The sequence below is a fragment of the Pelodiscus sinensis genome, chromosome 1 (assembly GCF_049634645.1).
Source record: "Pelodiscus sinensis isolate JC-2024 chromosome 1, ASM4963464v1, whole genome shotgun sequence".
In the NCBI taxonomy this organism is placed as follows: Eukaryota; Metazoa; Chordata; order Testudines; family Trionychidae; genus Pelodiscus; species Pelodiscus sinensis.
The window spans coordinates 93,847,202-93,863,980 of NC_134711.1; the positions used below are offsets into that span (position 1 = coordinate 93,847,202).

General features: G+C 48.1%; 1 protein-coding gene across 3 annotated transcripts; it reads right to left on the reverse strand.

The window, feature by feature from the left end:
* Positions 1–6,095: 6,095 nt before the first annotated feature.
* LOC102461140 (apolipoprotein L6) lies at positions 6,096–16,124 on the reverse strand. 3 transcript variants are annotated; one of them, XR_012906295.1, is made up of 6 exons: positions 15,995–16,123; positions 15,499–15,591; positions 13,004–13,127; positions 12,725–12,875; positions 7,012–9,021; positions 6,096–6,415 (listed from the first exon to the last, which is right to left on the reverse strand). XR_012906295.1 is itself a non-coding variant. In XM_025178944.2 (5 exons), the coding sequence occupies exons 3-5, from the start codon at positions 13,032–13,034 to the stop codon at positions 8,130–8,132; spliced, it is 1,074 nt and encodes a 357-aa protein (XP_025034729.2). In that variant the 5' UTR covers positions 13,035–13,127; positions 15,499–15,591; positions 15,995–16,123; the 3' UTR covers positions 6,916–8,129. The 3 variants fall into 3 exon arrangements, 1 of the variants encoding a protein (XP_025034729.2); XR_012906297.1 differs by lacking the exon at positions 15,499–15,591 and having other exon boundaries at positions 15,995–16,124; XM_025178944.2 differs by lacking the exon at positions 6,096–6,415 and having other exon boundaries at positions 6,916–9,021.
* Between the last annotated feature and the right edge of the window lie 655 nt (positions 16,125–16,779).

Consider the following 16,779-nt stretch of genomic DNA (forward strand, 5'->3'; position numbering starts at 1 on the left):
CGGGGCACAAGAGAGGAGTGGACTCAATTATTTTAGTAGATCTTTTAAATCTGTAATGCATTTGCTCCCTTAATTAAAAAACTACAGTAGTCATTTAAAGTGCTCTGGGTGGCTAGTTGTTAAAGTGAATTTCTGAGTACAAGACAACTCATGTTCCGAGTCTTGTACATATGTCCTGGATCTGATAAGTATGTGGGTTGGGTTCAAGAGCACATAGGAGTAAGGAAAGGAAAGTTAATATTAACAACAGTGCTGCATTAGGACGAGCAATTAAGAGAATGAAGGAAAAGTGAATTTGGTTGCTGTAACCATCACAAATGTCCACTGTATGGTTTCTATTGTAAATGGTTCACTTTTTTCTGAGAATTCCAACCACAGTGTGTTATGTGTTCCAGCAGGAGGCAAAACAATAGCACCTGGCTTGATAAATATAGAAGATCTAAATCAATAGTTCAAATGAAATCCTATTGCACTTACCCCTTGGGGTGCCACATTTGTCTGTGTAATGATTTGTGTGGCTTTCCCTGTTGACTGACATACAGGCTGTGCTGTGCAAGGACAAAGAGCAAAACTTTCAAAAGAAAGTGGAACCAAGAAATCAGTCCGATAGAAACCAACAGCAAATTCCATGGGGATTTCAGTGTGTGCTCAGCAAGGCTAAATTGAGCTCTTGGGGCTTTAGGTAACAACTCTGCATTAAATTGCCTTTCAACGTGGAAAGCCGGTCTGTAGAGAAAAGGCTCATATAGGTTGAGCATGAAAACTCCTAGGCACCTGTTCAAATCCAGTTCAACATTCAGCCAGCAGACGTCTCCCTAACCCTTCTGGAGTCCAGCCCAGGAGAGGGAAGAAGGAGGTCCCTGGGGGACATGGCTCAGAAAAGAGATGAGGGGAGCTGGCGGTTGAAAGGTGCAGCTTGAGAGCTGAGCCTGGAAGGCTGGAGAGCTGGATCAGATTGAAGCCCGCCACTGACAAAGGACGAGCACTATCTATTGCAAGGGGTTAGAGAGGTGACACTAAGGCTTCTTCCTTCATCGCCTGATACTGGGCTGCCCTGAGCCTTGGGGGACTCTGAATTAATTGCTACTGAATCGATCATTTATCATCTCTTTTGCCTGTGATTTTTTAAAAGCAATTGTACTGAGGGTCTTTGCATCTTACCTCTGCAGCCCAGTAAGGAAACTAAGGATGTTAAATATCCATTAATTTACTAGTTGAGTAGTCAATGGAATTTCCATTGACTACTCGACTAGTCAATAGGCACTTCTGCATTCCTCCTTTGAAATGTACAAGAACCCTTACATGGGCTCTTGTACATTTCAAAGGAGGAATACGGAACTCCGCATGCAGCCTGGGGCCTGCGGGAAGTTCCACTGACTCCAGGCTGCATGCGGGTGCCAGTTTTGAAATGTACAAGAGTCCCCAGCAGGGACTCTTATGCATTTCAAAGCAGAAGCGCCCTCATGGAGCCTGGGTTCAGCAGGGGACTCAGAGACCCCAGCTGACCCTAGGCTCCATGTTGCGCTGCTGATGTGAAATGCCACGTGGAGCCCAGGTTCAGCGCAGCATTTCAGCAGAACCCAGGATCAACTGGGGACTCCCCAGCTGACTGTTGAGTTCCACATGGCATTTTCCCAGAACCCGGAGTCAGCTGGGGACTCTGTTTCAAAGGGGGCAATGCCACACAGCTGCCGCTTTGAAGTACGCCCTCCCCCGCTTTGCTGCCTCTGACAGAGGCAGCAAGGGGGGGAGGGGAATTGACTATTTGACTAGTCCTTAACATCCTTAAAGGAAACCCTCTATGTTATCACTGGGAATGGATGCTCACTAAGGGCTAGAGATGAAAGAACCCAGTGTGGTTCACTCAGGGTGCTAGAAGATACCTAGAAATCGGGGGTTCACAGTTACGCTTCAGTGCTGGATTTATGCGCAAGCATAGTAAGCTACAGTTTAGGGCCTCAGATTACGAGGGGGCCTCACTGCAAAAAATGACTAGATTTTAGTTGTATCCTTTCCTATGTATCAGTATATATGCAAATAGAAAACTTTATTATTTCTATTTTCATAGTCCTTTCTGTTACCCCAAAATTTTATATTATTCTAATGCAATGGGGTCTCTTAAACTTTGACATAGTTTAGGGCCTCAGCATGCCTTAGCCCAGCCCTGGTGACCAAGGGTCCCTCTAAACTGTGTGGCAGCAGGGGCTCCTCTGCGCACGGGGCTGCCTGGCAGAAGGAGGGCAGCTGCTGCTGTAGCTGAGGGAAAAGTGCCCCTCCCCAAGCCAGGCAGCTCCATGCCCTGAGCCCCTGGCTTGGTGGGGCTCATTAAGCAGCTGTGGGGCTCTACTACCATGCAGGTTAGAGGGAACCTTGCTGGTGACACCCCGCACTATAGTTGGCTACTATGCTCCGTGGCTTGCAAGGTGCAGCTCTCCCTTGTGGGGGCTGCCATCTCCTGACCCTGGTCTCTGTTTACTGAGCTGCGAAAGCTCTACCCTGCTCTACCCTGCTTGTGTAGTGTGGACAAGGGCCGAATTGGAGGAAGATTCCACTCCCAAGGGTCCTGGCGCAGTGGTACTTGTCGTCGTTGCCATTTGTTGAGCCTCGTGCTTGTACCAGGACCTGAGTCCCTTGCAGTACCTTGACTTTGTCACTGCACGGAACTGTCTGCATTGCAGAGATTCGCCTGGTTTGTTTGTGCATGAGAAGAATCTGCACTTGGTGCGTTTTTCTGAGGGTAGCCACCAGGTGGCTTCAGATTATCCCAGTGGCTAGACATTTAAAATATGGGAGAGGTACCTGCAGGAATGTAATCAGAGGCACTGACGTTGTGATTTCCTCACAGGTGCTGGGCTCCCTGCTCCTCTCCAGGTCCTACCGCCACTCCACCTCTTCCCCCAAGCCTCCATCTGCATTCCATTCCCACCCCACCTCTGCCTGTTCCCACTTCTCCTCCTCCCTCATCACCTCCAACATGCCATTGAACAGCTGATCAGCAGTGGGCAGGAAGTGATCTATGGGGCTTCCAGTTGATGGGAGGTGCTGGGGAGGAGGAGGAGGAGCTGACCTGTGGGGCTGCTGGTGGGTGCTAAGGACCCCCAATTTTTTTTCTGTGGCTGTGTGAACAGGCAGCAGCGCAGTCCTGCCGCACCGCTCCTCTATGTCCCTTCAAAGGTCCCATCAAAGTCCCTTCTGCCCTTCACTCTGGAGCTTCCTCCGCTGTCCGCTTTAGTTCACTGCCTCCATGCCCTCCAGGCGGCCTCATATGGTCTCCTCTCCGTTCTCCCGCACTGCTGTCACAGGGTGCTCCATCCAAAGGGGCCAAAAGAAGAGCCGACTCAGCTCCCTCCTTCCTTCCCTTAGTCTGCACTGGCGCCATTTTAAAGCATCAGCGCCTTTCCCCAGGTCGGCGTACCTGCCGGTGTCCCTGCTCCCGTGGGTCTGTCTGCCCACCAGTTTGCACACCAGTCGGTGTGTGCTTGCGCCATGAGGGCGCCTCTCCACACGCTGCCTCTGCGCAAGTGCCACAGAACCAGAATGGTGGCAGCCTATCGGCTGCGAACGCAGCGCTGTTGGTGGAGCTAGTGCGGGGGCTGGGACCCCTGTCACAGGCTGCTTTAGCTTGCTCCCAGGGGACTCCAGGGTTTTAATTCAGCACATTAAAGAACTGGAGGCCTCCCCAAGCTACAGACCTGGGTCTGCCTTTCACAAGAATTTGTGGATGGTTGGGTTTGTGATTTTGGGTTGGGCCTGTTCTGTGTGTGCAAAGCTGCCTAACGTATGGAAAGCAGGAGATGCTCTGTGTGGAATGAAGCCATTTAGTACAATGTGCAGACTCAGGCTTGATTTGTATGTGAATGTTCAGATACACGCTCCCATCATGGGTTGGTGGAAAGGCAATAAGTTCTCTCTTTGCAATCTGGCTTTCACCTATGATTTTGATGTCACAATAACCTAGCCATTCAGAACGTACCAACAATCTGCCTGACTCCCTTCTCAGCCTGCTAGGCTATGTGTCCTCCTCCCCTAATACTTTTTTGCAGTAATGTCTTGGATTCAGCATGTGATTTCACTGTCACAATTATCTGGGCATCTGTGCTGGGAATGGGCACCATATGAACTGTGAATGTTTTGCCATGTTGTTCCTAGTTAGTACCTGTTCTGGGGCCTCTTGCATCTACTGCAAAACAAATAATAAATGTTTCCCAGGCAATGCTTTCGGAATGGTAGGGTTGGGCTTTACAGGGGTTTATGTGTCTCTCCCCCCTCCAGTGTAACTATTAAAACTGGATACAAGCTGCATGCGATGCCCTCAGTGCCTCCTCCATTTATATTATCAGTAATTTTGAAAAATGTTTTTTAATTTCCATGGCTGCTCCTTTCCGATTCTGCATTTTTATTTGCGAGTTGGATTAATTTTTTTTCAAACACATTTTTAATTAATTCATAATGAGTCAGGAATTAAACTGCATGAGTCTAGTGGGAAATATATATGTGCACAGCTAAGATTTCAGACCTGCACCAAGGTGGTTCATGCTTATGCTTAACTCTTCCCTGCCTCAAATACCAATAAACCTCTGTTTTGCCATAGTCATTGTACAGAATCTGATCTATTAGTCTCAAAGCCAGGATGTGGGAGCGATGTCACAGCTACCATACAGGGTACATTTTCTAGGGAAATAGCTTCCTCTTATTTTCCTTTCAAGGGCTGATGCAGCTTTCCTTATTCTCTAAGGGTATGTCTACACTGCAACACTGTTTCGAAGTATCTAGCGTTATTCTGAAATAACTTAGTCCTCATCTACACTGTAGGCAGTTATTTCAAAATAGTGTCAAAATACTGTCAAGCTGGAGGAATTTTTACTCTGACTCCTGTAACCCATATTGTATGAGGAGTAAGGGAAGTTGGAGGAAGAGTGATCTATTTTGAAATAGGTGCTATATAGATGCTCCCTATTTCGAAATAAGCAATTTCAAAATAAGATACGCAGTTGACGTAGCTCAGTTTCCATAGCTTATTTCAAGTTAAACCCTGCAGTGTAGACACACCCTTTGGGTACGTCTACACTGCACGGCTATATTCCAGAATTGCTTATTTTGAAAGTTAGTCTGAAATAGCTTATTTCGAAACACCACGTCTACATTGCAAGAAAGCCTCTAAATTAGTCCGAGGCAGGCTTCCCTAATGTAGATGTGCTATCTCGATTTAGAGCCCCAGGTGGCACTGGGGAGGAATAACTTAGAATGGCCCTGGTGAGGGGCTATTTCAAAAGAGCAGCAGTGGAACATCTACACATGCCTTATTTCGAAATAGCTATTTCAGAATAGACGTTATTCCTCATGGAATGAGGTCTACAGATTTCAGAATAAGCTGCCCGTTATTTCAAAACTATTTTGAAATAATAGAATGGCGGTGTAGACACTCGCATTGTTATTTTGAAATAACACTAGTTACCTCGAAATAACAGTGCAGTGTAGACGAACCCTGAGTTACTATCTGTGTATATTTTCTCAACTCCCCAGATGATGTTACTGCTCAAGATTAGGGTCTGCCTCAAGCCCCCTCCCTTTTGGTCACCCCTGCTGTATATCAGACATTCTCAGGGGTGGTGGCAGGGTCTGTAATCATCTTCCTCTTCACTGATCTGTCCCTGTACCCAGAAATCTTCAAGGTACAGCACTCTCCCCCCCTTAGGCGCCACCCCGTCCTGTTGCAGGCTGTCTCTTTTAAGCTTTCTTGCCCCAGGCAGAGCAAGGCTACAAAGTGTGGCTAGTTAGTGTTGCCTGAGGCCAAGTTTACACTGCCACTTAAAAGAGCTGTAACTTTCTGGCTCATAGGTGTGAAAAAACACCCCCCCCCTCGAGCTCAGTAAGTCATAGCCCTGGAAAGCTCCCGTGTAAACCAGGCTACAGTGCTGCGAACTGTGCTCTCAGAGCTGTTAGCTGCCCCCCTCAAAGAGGGGGTTTACACAGAGCACTGGGAGCGCTTGAGCAGAGGCCACACTTTCAGTTTAAAGCCTGAGCCTGAAACAACATGTTAGCTTCCTCTTTGCTAGAGTGTGTGCGCCCTTCCCACCCTGTGAAATGTAAAAGGTTTGATGCGCCAGCTCCCTGAGATAGTGCTTTGCTACTCGCCCTGTCACCTCCCCCATGCTAGCACATGTTTGGTTAAAGCAGGGCTGCATGTACTCCAGGGAGTATGCGGGGGGCTTCCAGAGCCGACATCAACTCATCTAGACATTCACTCCCAGCCCCGGGTTCTGCACCCCCTGTTCTATCCTCCTCCCGGTGGTGAGTGGGAGGGAGGCATAGGCTAGCTTGGTTCTCTCTCTAGCGCTGCTGCCCATGGTTACTGTGCAGCAGCATTCGCAGGAGCTGTTCTCAGGAGCACCGGGCCCTGCAGTGAAGTGACTCACTCCCTGCAAGGAGCAAAATGCAGGACAATGTAGCACTTTAAAGACTAACAAGATGGTTTATTAGATGATGAGCTTTCGTAGGCCAGACCCACTTCCTCAGATCAAATAGTGGAAGAAAGTAGTCACAACCATATATACCAAAGGATACAATTAAAAAAATGAACAAATATGAAAAGGACAAATCACATTGCAGAACAGGAGGCGGATGCGGATGCGGGGGGGGGGGGGGGGGGGGGGGGGAGGAAGGAAGGTAAGTGTCTGTGAATTGATGATATTAGAGGTAGGGAGAGTGGGATGTTTGTGAGTTACTGGTATTAGAGGTGATAATTGGGGAAACTATCTTGGTAATGGGTGAGATAGTTCAAATGTTTGTTGAGTCCTTTTTGGAAAGTGTCGAATTTTAACGTGAATGACAGTTCAGAGGATTCCCTTTCAAGTGCAGATGTAAAAGGTCTTTGTAGCAGAATGCAGGTGGTTAAGTCATTGAGAGAGTGTCCTCATCATCTAATAAACCATCTTGTTAGTCTTTAAAGTGCTACATTGTCCTGCATTTTGCTTCAGCTACCCCAGACTAACAGGGCTACATCTCTATCACTTCCCTGCAAGGAGAGAGGTTGAGGCAGAGGGTTGCCTCCCTAGCTTTGAAGTGCTGAGTCACAGGAATGGTGCTAACGACGGCCCCTGACTCAGGTTAGGCTCCTGCCATCTCTTGCTAAACAGCCGGTGCTGAATTCCAGATGTGGTGGGGTCCCGAGCCTCCCTCATCTAGTGCTGTACTTGGTCAAATAACTGGGTGGGTGAGGAGGAGGAGGAAAGGGCCTCTGCCAAGCATAAGTCTGGTTCCCCTTCAGCCACGCAGGATTCTCTCATCTCCACGTGAAAAGGAGAATTGTGGCACCATGCCTGTCAGCGCCTCATTGAAAGTGCATGATGCCCTCAGCTTACCCCGTCGGCACAGCATCCACTATGCCTAACAACAGCATTGTCTAGTGGCATGGAACCCAAGGGACCTGGGTTCTGTGCCTAGCGCTGCTGCTGTCTTGGCAGATCTCAGGCAAATCACTTTTCCTCTCTCTGCCTCTATTTCCCCATTTGTCTGCCTTATCTATTGGGTTTTCAATCTCTTCAAGGCGGAGTCTTTTAATAGGTGTCTGTAGAACCCCTGGCATTAAGGGAAGGAGGTGTCACTCCTAACACAAAGACAAGGCACAACTATTTCAGCTATTTCTAGCTATTCACTCTGAGGTGAATTAAAATGCTTCAGTGAGCATTACAGATGTGGGCAAGGCAGCTAATATACTCCACACAGACAGGGAGAAAAAGTTTCATGCTTTACAAGTTCATTTGAAAAGCAGTTACTGGCTTGGCAATTTCACCCCTGAGCAGATGTCTCACACGTGCATGCAGGACATTGTTGCTTTCTCGTAAGCATAGGCAGGATAGGATAAACTCCTAGCAGGATGCCACAGATTCTGAACAACGTCTCCTGCTCCTTTCACTGAATTCCAAAGACAGGAGGGACTGGGTTATGGTTGCAATCTCTTTGAGCTGTTCAGAGTTTGATGCTTTTGGTCAAAGTGGAGCTGGCATCTCCTTGTCAGCTAGCAGCATGTGTGGCTTTGGAAGGCTTTGACTTTCTACCATGATCTCCCCTCCCCTTGTGGTTTGGTGGTTCTTCTGGCCCAACGCTGGAAATGAGAATGTGTGTGTCTTCTATCCGTACACCATGCCTTTCAGCTCCTCATACAGCTCACTGAGGTTTTGAAGGTCCTTCTCAAGCTGGCTGGCTTTTTCTCTTATATCTACTGCCGCCTCTACCTGAGCCCCCTTAGCTAAATGGATGGAGTCTTTCATGAGGCTGTAGGCATCAAGCAGGACAAAAACCCCCGCTGCTGTGGCACCGAGCACCCTGGCGCTTTTGGACATGGCAAACGTGGTTCCCGCTAGGGCTTTTTGCACTTGCTTGGTCCCCTTTGCTGCATTCCGGGCTGTGCTCCCAGCTGCAGTGAGCCGTTTTGCTAAGGCCTTCAAGCCAGGGTTAGCTTTTACCAGTTGGAACGCTCTTACGTTGGTTCTTATCCCCGTCACGCTTTTGCATATGACCCCGGGAATTTTACTTGCAGGGGAAAGGACGTGTTTCAGGTGGTCGCCTGTGGCCTCGCTTGCTGGGGAGAATTTGGATCTGAAATCAACTTCATCAGAGCAGGTCAATGTTTCCAGGTTGCTTTGGCATTTCGCCAGAAGGTCGTTGGCTTTGCTCCTTTCCTTTGAATTGCTGACGTTCTCATACAGATTTGCAGAAATGCTGGTTGCTGCTGCCGCTGCCCCTAAGCCTATCCCAGTTGCTGTGAGAGCCAAGCTTCCCCCTGCTGTCAGCGGTGCTAAGGTCAGCCCAAGGATGGTCAAGATGCCAGAAGCCACGCTGGTGGAATTTGCTGCCACGCTGGCAATGGTGCACCTCTTATGGGTCTTGTCAATGTTGTCTGCCATTTCCTTAAGGAATTGGATACACTTCTCTATCTCCTCTCTCTGCTTCGGGAACTGCTTCAGAAAGACGATGATATCTTCACTGGTGCTCTCTTCCCAAGGGACGATTCCTTCAGACCTGTTAGAAGCCCCAGGTGTATTTTGGTCACTGCAAAAACCTTAAAGCTGTGCTGTGAAAAGTGACTGTTAAAAATGGCCCCTTAACCCCCTCTTCCTTAGCAGATGTGTCACCTTGTGCATATTAGAATCATTACTGTGCCAGTCAGTGAAACTATTTTCAGACTTACGCAGAGAATGCTTGTTCTAATGGCTGAGGTACTACACTGGGAGTTGGGAGACACCTGGTTCTAATTTTGGCTCTGCTACTCACCAAACAGCTGGATGACCTTGGGCAAGTTACTTTACCTCTGTGTTCCTGGTTTCCCCACCACCCTTTGCCTCGACTGTAATCTCTTTGGGGCAGGGACTGTCTCTTAGCCTGCATGACACAGTGCCCAGCACAATGGAACCTCACTTTTGGTTGGAATCTCTAGGTGCTATTGGAATTCAAATAATGATACAGCCAGCCTTGAAAGCTCAGCTTGGCACCTGAGAGTCAAGTGTCCTTGGTGTAGCCTACACTAGAAATTAGTTGCAACATCACCCCCCTGCACACTGTAGTTAAGCCAACCTAAGTCCCCTGTAGGTTGCGCTAGGCCAGTGTCTCCAACCTTTTTAATCATGAGATCACTTTTTGAATTTAAATCCAATCCAGGATCTACCTCAAACCCAAAATCCCTTCCACCAACTCCTTCCTGCCCCTTCTACGAGGTCCTGCCCCTGCTCACTCTGTTCTCCCTCCCTTCCCCATCCTCATTCACTTTTATCATGCTGGGGGCAGAGGGCTGGGTGCAAGGGAGAGGGATGTGGACGCTGATCTTGGGCTAAAGGATTTGGAGAGTGAGGGGGCTCTGAGTTGAGCCTGGGGCAGGGAGTTAAGGTGCAGGAGGGGGTGCAGGCTCTGGGAGGGAGTTTGGATGCAGGGGAACTCGGCGAGAGCAGGAGTTTGGAGTGCAGGAGAAGTTCAGAATTAGAGCTGGGGTTCAGAATGCGGGCTCCAGCTGGGCATCACTTACCACAGGTGGCTTCTGCACCCCCCCCAACCGGCTCCCCCCCCCCCTCCAACCCCGGCTTCCCTGTGCTTACTGGGTTGGAGATGCAGGGGTTTAAAAATGGTGCCCAAGATGGCAGCTGTCTTAAAGGGGCAGCTTCCTTTAAAATATATATATACAGGCAGTCCCCGACTTACGCGGATCCGACTTACGTCGAACTACCGTTACTCCTCGTGAAATGAGGAGTAACGGTAGTTCGAACTAGGAAGCCTAGTTCGAACTACCTAGTTCGTGCCCCGTGTAGCCGCACTGCACGGGGTTCAAACCAGCGGGGTTTTAAAAATGGCGGCGCCCCGCTTATGCAAATGAAGCCCGGGAAATTCAAATCCCGGGCTTCATTTGCAAGTGCGGTATGCCTACATTACCCCGCTAGTTCGAACTAGGAGGGTAGTGTAGACATACCCTGAGACAGCTTTCTTTGAGTTGTGATAGATTCTCTATGACCTGAGTCTCAAATAAAACTTGGGTATCTTTCAAAACAGGTATGCTCTGTCTCAGGGCCAGACTAAGGGGTAGGTGAGCCAGGCAGCTGCCCGGGGCACCAATTGATGGGGCTGGGGCGCCTGATGGCAGCTGTAAGGGGCGTTCGGCACCCCTTATAACTGCCATCAGGCACCACGTGCCCAGCTCCCAGCGGGCTGCAGTGGCTGCCCAGGGCGGGGGCCACGTTAACCCCTGCAGTGTCCTTCCCCCCGAAGCTGTGGGGCCCTGCACAGCCAGGCATAGCCCACCCGGGCTGTGCGCCAGTGGCAGTGGCTGGGCAGCGCATGAACCATGCGCCCACCCGAGTGCCCCAGGGGCAAGCTCATGCATGCGCCGTGTGCCTGGAGGCGTGCCCGCGTGCCCTGGGGGCAGGCTCGCGCATGCACCTGGAGGTGGGCCCATGCACCCTGGGGGTGGGCCCGCGTATGCGCTGTGCGCCCAGGGTGACATCACCCTCCTGGGGCACCAAAATGGCTCGGGGTGGCCCTGCTCTGTCTTAACTAGGAACCAGAGGCTAAATACAGCAATTACTGGGTGAAATGCCATGACCTATGTTATTGCAGAAGATTGGGCGAGATTGGGGTGGGCATTAATTTTTGGGGGGGGGGGGGGGGGGGGGCTACTCCAAGATTTTGGAAAGTGTCCAAAGGCTGCATTTCAATGAAGGGAGTGTGGGGTCTGGGACGGAGGTTGAGTGCAAAAGGGAGTGGGGTAGTGGATTGGGGTGCAAGAGAGAGTGTGGGGTCTGAGAGGGAATTTAATGAAGTAGAGGGTTGTGACCTTGGGCAGGGGTTTAGGGTGCTTGGTCCGGGAGGGAGAAGGGGTGCAGGAGTGAATTTTGACCTGGGGGAGAAGTGTAGCACGGGGTGCAGGCTCTGGCTGGGAGTCACTTACCTTAGGTGGCTCCCAGCCAGCAGTCCAACAGAGTCCCTGAGGCAGGCCCCAGCCACATAGGTTCCCTCCATGTGCTGCTCAGGGGTGCACATCCCTGGGAGGCAAGAGACTTCATGTGTGCTCCGCCATCCTCAGGCCAATCGGGGCCTGGGGGCAGGGGAGTGCACAAAGTCTCTCACCCCTCCAGAGTCATACAGCGTGCAGGTGGAACCGCCAGCAGTTCCCTCTATGCGCCAAGTGCTCCCGGCGGAGGGTAAGAGACTTCCTGCATTCTGCTGCCCCCAGCTGTGATGATTGGCCTGGAGGCAGGGGAACACACAAAACCTCCTCCCCGACCCCTGCCTCCAGGGGCATGTGGCAGCCAGAGGGAGCCACCAACCGCTTCGAACAGCTCACAGCTTCATCTATGCGCCACGTGCCCCTAACAGTGGCGGTGGGTGTGGGCAGGGTGGAGGGAGAGACTTCTTACGCTGCCCCACCCCCAAGCCAATTGAGGCCTGGGCCTGGGGCGGGGGTAAGAGAGTTTGTGTGCTTCCTTCCCCCCCCCCCCAAGTGGGCCACAGACGGATCCAACAGTTTGGTGGGCTGGATCTGAGCTGTGGGCTGTATCGTACCCCCCTCACCCCCACCGGTTACATGATCATGATCAAATTGTTTACCTGGGCTTAATCAATCTCAAGTAAAACCAGATCAGAAAAAGACAGAGGGAAAAATCAAACAGATAATGGCAAAAGTAGGAATCTGCTGAACAAACAAGGGAGACTGAGGTATTTTAATAGTTTTAGGCAGGGCTTGCTGCCACTTTGTTCCTAAGAAGATATCTTTGATTGTATGTATGGGATAGGTCAAAGGATGCAATCCTATGGGGTGAGGGGTACTGGGAGGTCTGATTCAAGTAGGAGATGGGTGGATTGTATTCGGAAGGGGTGGGGATCCAGGGTTAACCTGCTTTTTTGGTTCTTTTTGTACAAAGCTGATGTTGGCTTTTTGAATGAGTTATATGAAGTGTTTGAATCTGATGGGAACACCATGGGTGGCCCAGGTTTATGACATTGGCCAAATCACTTGAACACCAAATCACTGCAAACACATTGCAGTTGGGCTGTTTTGAAATTTTCCAACGAGAGGGACATTTCATCTGACCCTGCAGGGTTTTTGGGGTGAACCCTCATCATTATGGTTTTTTGTTTGCTTCCTATTTTCGTTTGGTTGGACGGAAGGGCCTGGCATGTGGCAAGGAGAGGGGAGAAGCCACACTCTCTTTCGCCTTTGGCCAAAGTTTCTCTCACTTACCTCTCAAGATTCACCACTTCCTGCAACAGTTCCATGTAGTTCCACTCTTCAGAAAGCAAGCTTTGCAGCTCCTCGCTGTATATTTTCTCCCGCAAAAGCTCTGAGACCTCCAGGCTGCCGTCATATTCCCAATCATAGTCATCAAAGTTTTCTAAGATTAAAACCAACATCAGACCGGAGTGCCTTCAGACCTACTATTAAAAGGATGCATGCATTTCCAGTTCTAAATCATGACGACAGAAGGAAAGAGAAATAGCACAGTGGCAGGAGCAGGGATACCTTTGTAATTACCAAATGTTCCTGAGGCCATCTTATCGGGTGAAAATACCAGGTGCAATCTCTGTGACTTCCTTTACATTGCAGTCCTTCAGCACCTCTCATGCAGAAAAGGGGGAATTCCACCCTGGTAAAGGGAAAGGTAGAAAGAAAACATGGTTCTAAGTGAATCAACAGAAGAAACAAGTATCATATATGGGTTAAGTTTAATGGGAAGGTAGGGTCCCATTTTAGTTTGCTAGTGGAATATGCCCAGCCATTACAAAATTACCATCATATCTGGCACACATTCTCCCTTTTGTGGGCAGAGGAAATCTAGCACCTTGATGCTGCTAGCAGCTTGAAACCTGTCATGCTGTGATTGGTAATTTGCAATCAATTGGTTATGCAGGGGATTGATGTTACTGCTCTTAAAAACCTCTGTGTTAAATATCCCTGTATATTTAAAGTTATTCTTCCTGGCTTGAAGAGAGGCTAATCTATGAAGCCTGCACTTGGATTTAGCCAGAGGTCTGGAAATGCACAGTTACATTGTGCTAAATGGGGTAATAACTGAATGTGTATTAGCACTTATTGTAAACTTTGCAGATGGGTAAAGAAGCCTAGAAGAAGCTAACAATGAAATCTGAAGATCTAGCTTGGAGATGCTTTACAGTCAAAAAGCTGCTAAGGATGGCAAGACCCCCATTGTAAAGGTGAATACAGAAATCAGAGACTGTAGCGCTAAAGCAGACAGTGTCCAGTCAGACTGTGCTGCAAGGGGTGATAAATTACACAAAATGGCCACCAACACGGCAATGCTTGACAAGAGACAAAAATATGGATGATCAAAAATTGAAAACACAGTGGGAAATAAAATAAGGAGTTTGATGTGGGATGCCCTACACAGCAGTTTCTTTAGGAAAAATTAATCACCCTTTATGGTACATCTAGAAATAGTTAGGTTAATTTGAATTAGAAATACAGGGTAAATAAATTATTACAGTCATTTTAACAAATGGCTAATGAGTTGGTATGAAGGCCAACAGAGTACTTTCAACCAAACTTGTATCATAGAATCTTAGAACTGGAAGGGACCTCAAGAGGTCATCAAGTCCAGTCCCCTGCCCTCACGGCAGGACCAAGCACCATCTAGATTATCCCTGATAGACATTTATCTAACCCACTCTTAAATATCTCCAATGATGGGAGATTCCACAACGTTCCTGGGCAATTTATTCCAGTGTTTAACCACCCTGACAGGCAGGAAGTTTTTTTTAATGCCCAACTTAAACCTCCCTTTCTGAAATTTAAGCCCACTGCTTCTTGTCCTGTCATCATATATCAAGGAAAACAATTTTCTCCCTCCTCCTCGTTGTGTGTGTGTGTGTGTGTGAACTGAAATGTGAATACTGACCACATAATGGTCAGTGGGTATTGGCCCATTCGCCTTGGTAAGTTAACCTCCATTACCCTTCCCTTCCCTACCACAAGTGGCCTTCATCTGAATCCTGCCATATCCCTGGCACATGGGAGTCAGTATAGTCAGAATACTGATTTGGTAACTAAACAGGATGAGCTTTCCACAGGAATGAAACTGCTCTCTTTTTGTTGTGTTCTTTTGTTTCAGGTCATAATAGAAAGGTCCTGGTGCGGGTGTGTGTGGTGTGGTGGTGGTGGTGGGGGGGGGGGGGGGAGTATGACGGTGGCTGCTGTGCAGCACAATTTAACCTGCATGGGGGTAAAGCCCTTTGTCCCAGTCATCGGACTAATTGCACCTCTGAGCCTATCTGCTTTCTTCAAGGACACTTTGCTCTGGTCTTGGGCCTCATGCCATGGGTCTTTCTTGGGAGGGACTCGTGATTCTCCCGCTCACAGTCCAGGCCCTGGCTGCAGTGCCCTGTGATCAGCCATAATTACCTCAGCAGGCTAACTTATTTTCAGGGCCTGCAGTTAGTCCCCTGCGTGACCAATGACAATGGCATCCCCTATCCAGTAACAGGAAAGCCTTCCTAAAGCAGAGAATTATTTATTGAGAACCAAAGCTTTTTAGACTAACCAAATATTAAAACAATAAACAGACTATATGCATGTCTAATGTACAAGGTATCTAACACCTTCCACAAGAGGTCCTTGGCAGGTAAGTAGGAGCTTCCTATAAACATCCTGAAAGCTCTAGGGGCTGCCCTGCATAATCTGTTGCCTTAGCTCAGGAACCATTTCTCTTCTTGCTTCAGAGAAAGTCACCTTTAAAGACTGCTTAGTGAACACTCCATTTATAGACCATTTGACTACATGTCTCCTAGCCTGGCAGAGTAAGACTTGCAAAGAGACAGGATAGAAGCTTTGTTCTTGTGGGACCATTAAGTTTCTTTCCTGGTTGTTTTTTCCAACAGTCTTCATTGAATTTGAGCATCATACAGTTACAATAAACTTTCCACTACCCCAGTGTAAGTTACACAGTCTATCTCAATAACCAATAATCTCAGAAATACAGGGTACATAAAATTATTACATACCAGTCGTCTTATTACATAGCAGCTAGTTGTCTTTGAAAGTCTGGACCACAGAAGTTAATGACAAAGCTCCCTTGGATTTTAATGCCCTTCAAACTGACCACACAAACAAACAGATAAATAAAGCACACAAGTGAATGACTCAACATGTCCCACCGATGATTAACTCTCCTCCCCTCACTGCTCTTCCATCTATAGCCCCTTCCCCTTTTAGGAAGCAGCCTGGCCCCTCCTTCCTGCTGCTGGAATCTGTGGGTGCTCAGAGAAGAGATAGTAAACATAGTATTTCAGAGGAAGGGAAGAAGTAAGTGTAAGAGCACAGGAGATCTGCTTATGGTGAAATTCCTAACAGTCGGCTTTATGTTTCAATCATAAATAGTTTGCAGTATACAGAGAATTTCAAGTTTGCCTACAGGCCAGCAGGAAGCAAAACAATATTCTCTCCCTCGATATAAAGTCTGCAAGATCGAAAACCCTGAGAAAATGCTATGACACTTACCTCTCTGCCTGCCCCTCGCTAGTGTGCCTGAGAAATCATAGGGCGTTCTGAGTAGACGAAAGCACAGATTTCTGTATGGAAATAAAGAGGAGTTTCTCAGAAGTGTATTTAAAGCCATGTCATATAAAAGCTAAATATACTTGCAAAGGCCCTTAATGTGTGTTTACCAAGTGTGGTGTAACCCAGTGTAATCTGTTATGAAGGGACGTGGGAGGAGTGAAACAAAAAGTATGTTTTTTTCATTGAGTCAGCTCCTTTGCTGGCTACACCCTCCTGTTGTAGCGATAAGGAGGTAAAAGGTTGGACCAACTTGTTGGCGATAAGTGAGGTAAAAGGTTGGACCAACTTGTTGGCGATAGAGATGAATTTTGAGTTACACAGAAGTCTTCTCCAGCTCTGGGAAAGGTACTCAGACCATCACAGCTAAATACAAGGTAGAACAGATAGTTTAGTGGTCTAGCATCATGATCTTAATAAAGACACTGGAATGGATTTATGGCTTATTACAACAATCGGTAGCTCATTAACTTTGTTTTGTGTTATGACTGCAGAGGTATTAACAGGCCACTTCACCTAGAATAATCCCTTAGAATATATACTAACTATATATGGTAACCTATTAGTTTGATCTTGTGTTTAGCTGTGCCATTCTCAATCTACACTACAAAATTATGTTGACCTAATTTCAGAGGTGTAGCTGTGGTACTCTGTTTCAGCAAAAATAACAAGGAGTCTGGTGGCACCTTAAAAATTAACAATTTTATTAAAGCATAGGTTTTCATGAG

Excerpts from the sequence above, each read along its gene's own strand:
- LOC102461140 (XM_025178944.2), bottom strand. The coding sequence starts at position 13,034 with ATGGCCTCAGGAACATTTGGTAATTACAAAG. Across the intron at positions 12,876-13,003 it reads AACATTTGGTAATTACAAAG|AAAACTTTGATGACTATGAT; the intron begins GTATCCCTGCTC and ends TTTTAATCTTAG. Across the intron at positions 9,022-12,724 it reads GAAGTGGTGAATCTTGAGAG|GTCTGAAGGAATCGTCCCTT; the intron begins GTAAGTGAGAGA and ends GGCTTCTAACAG.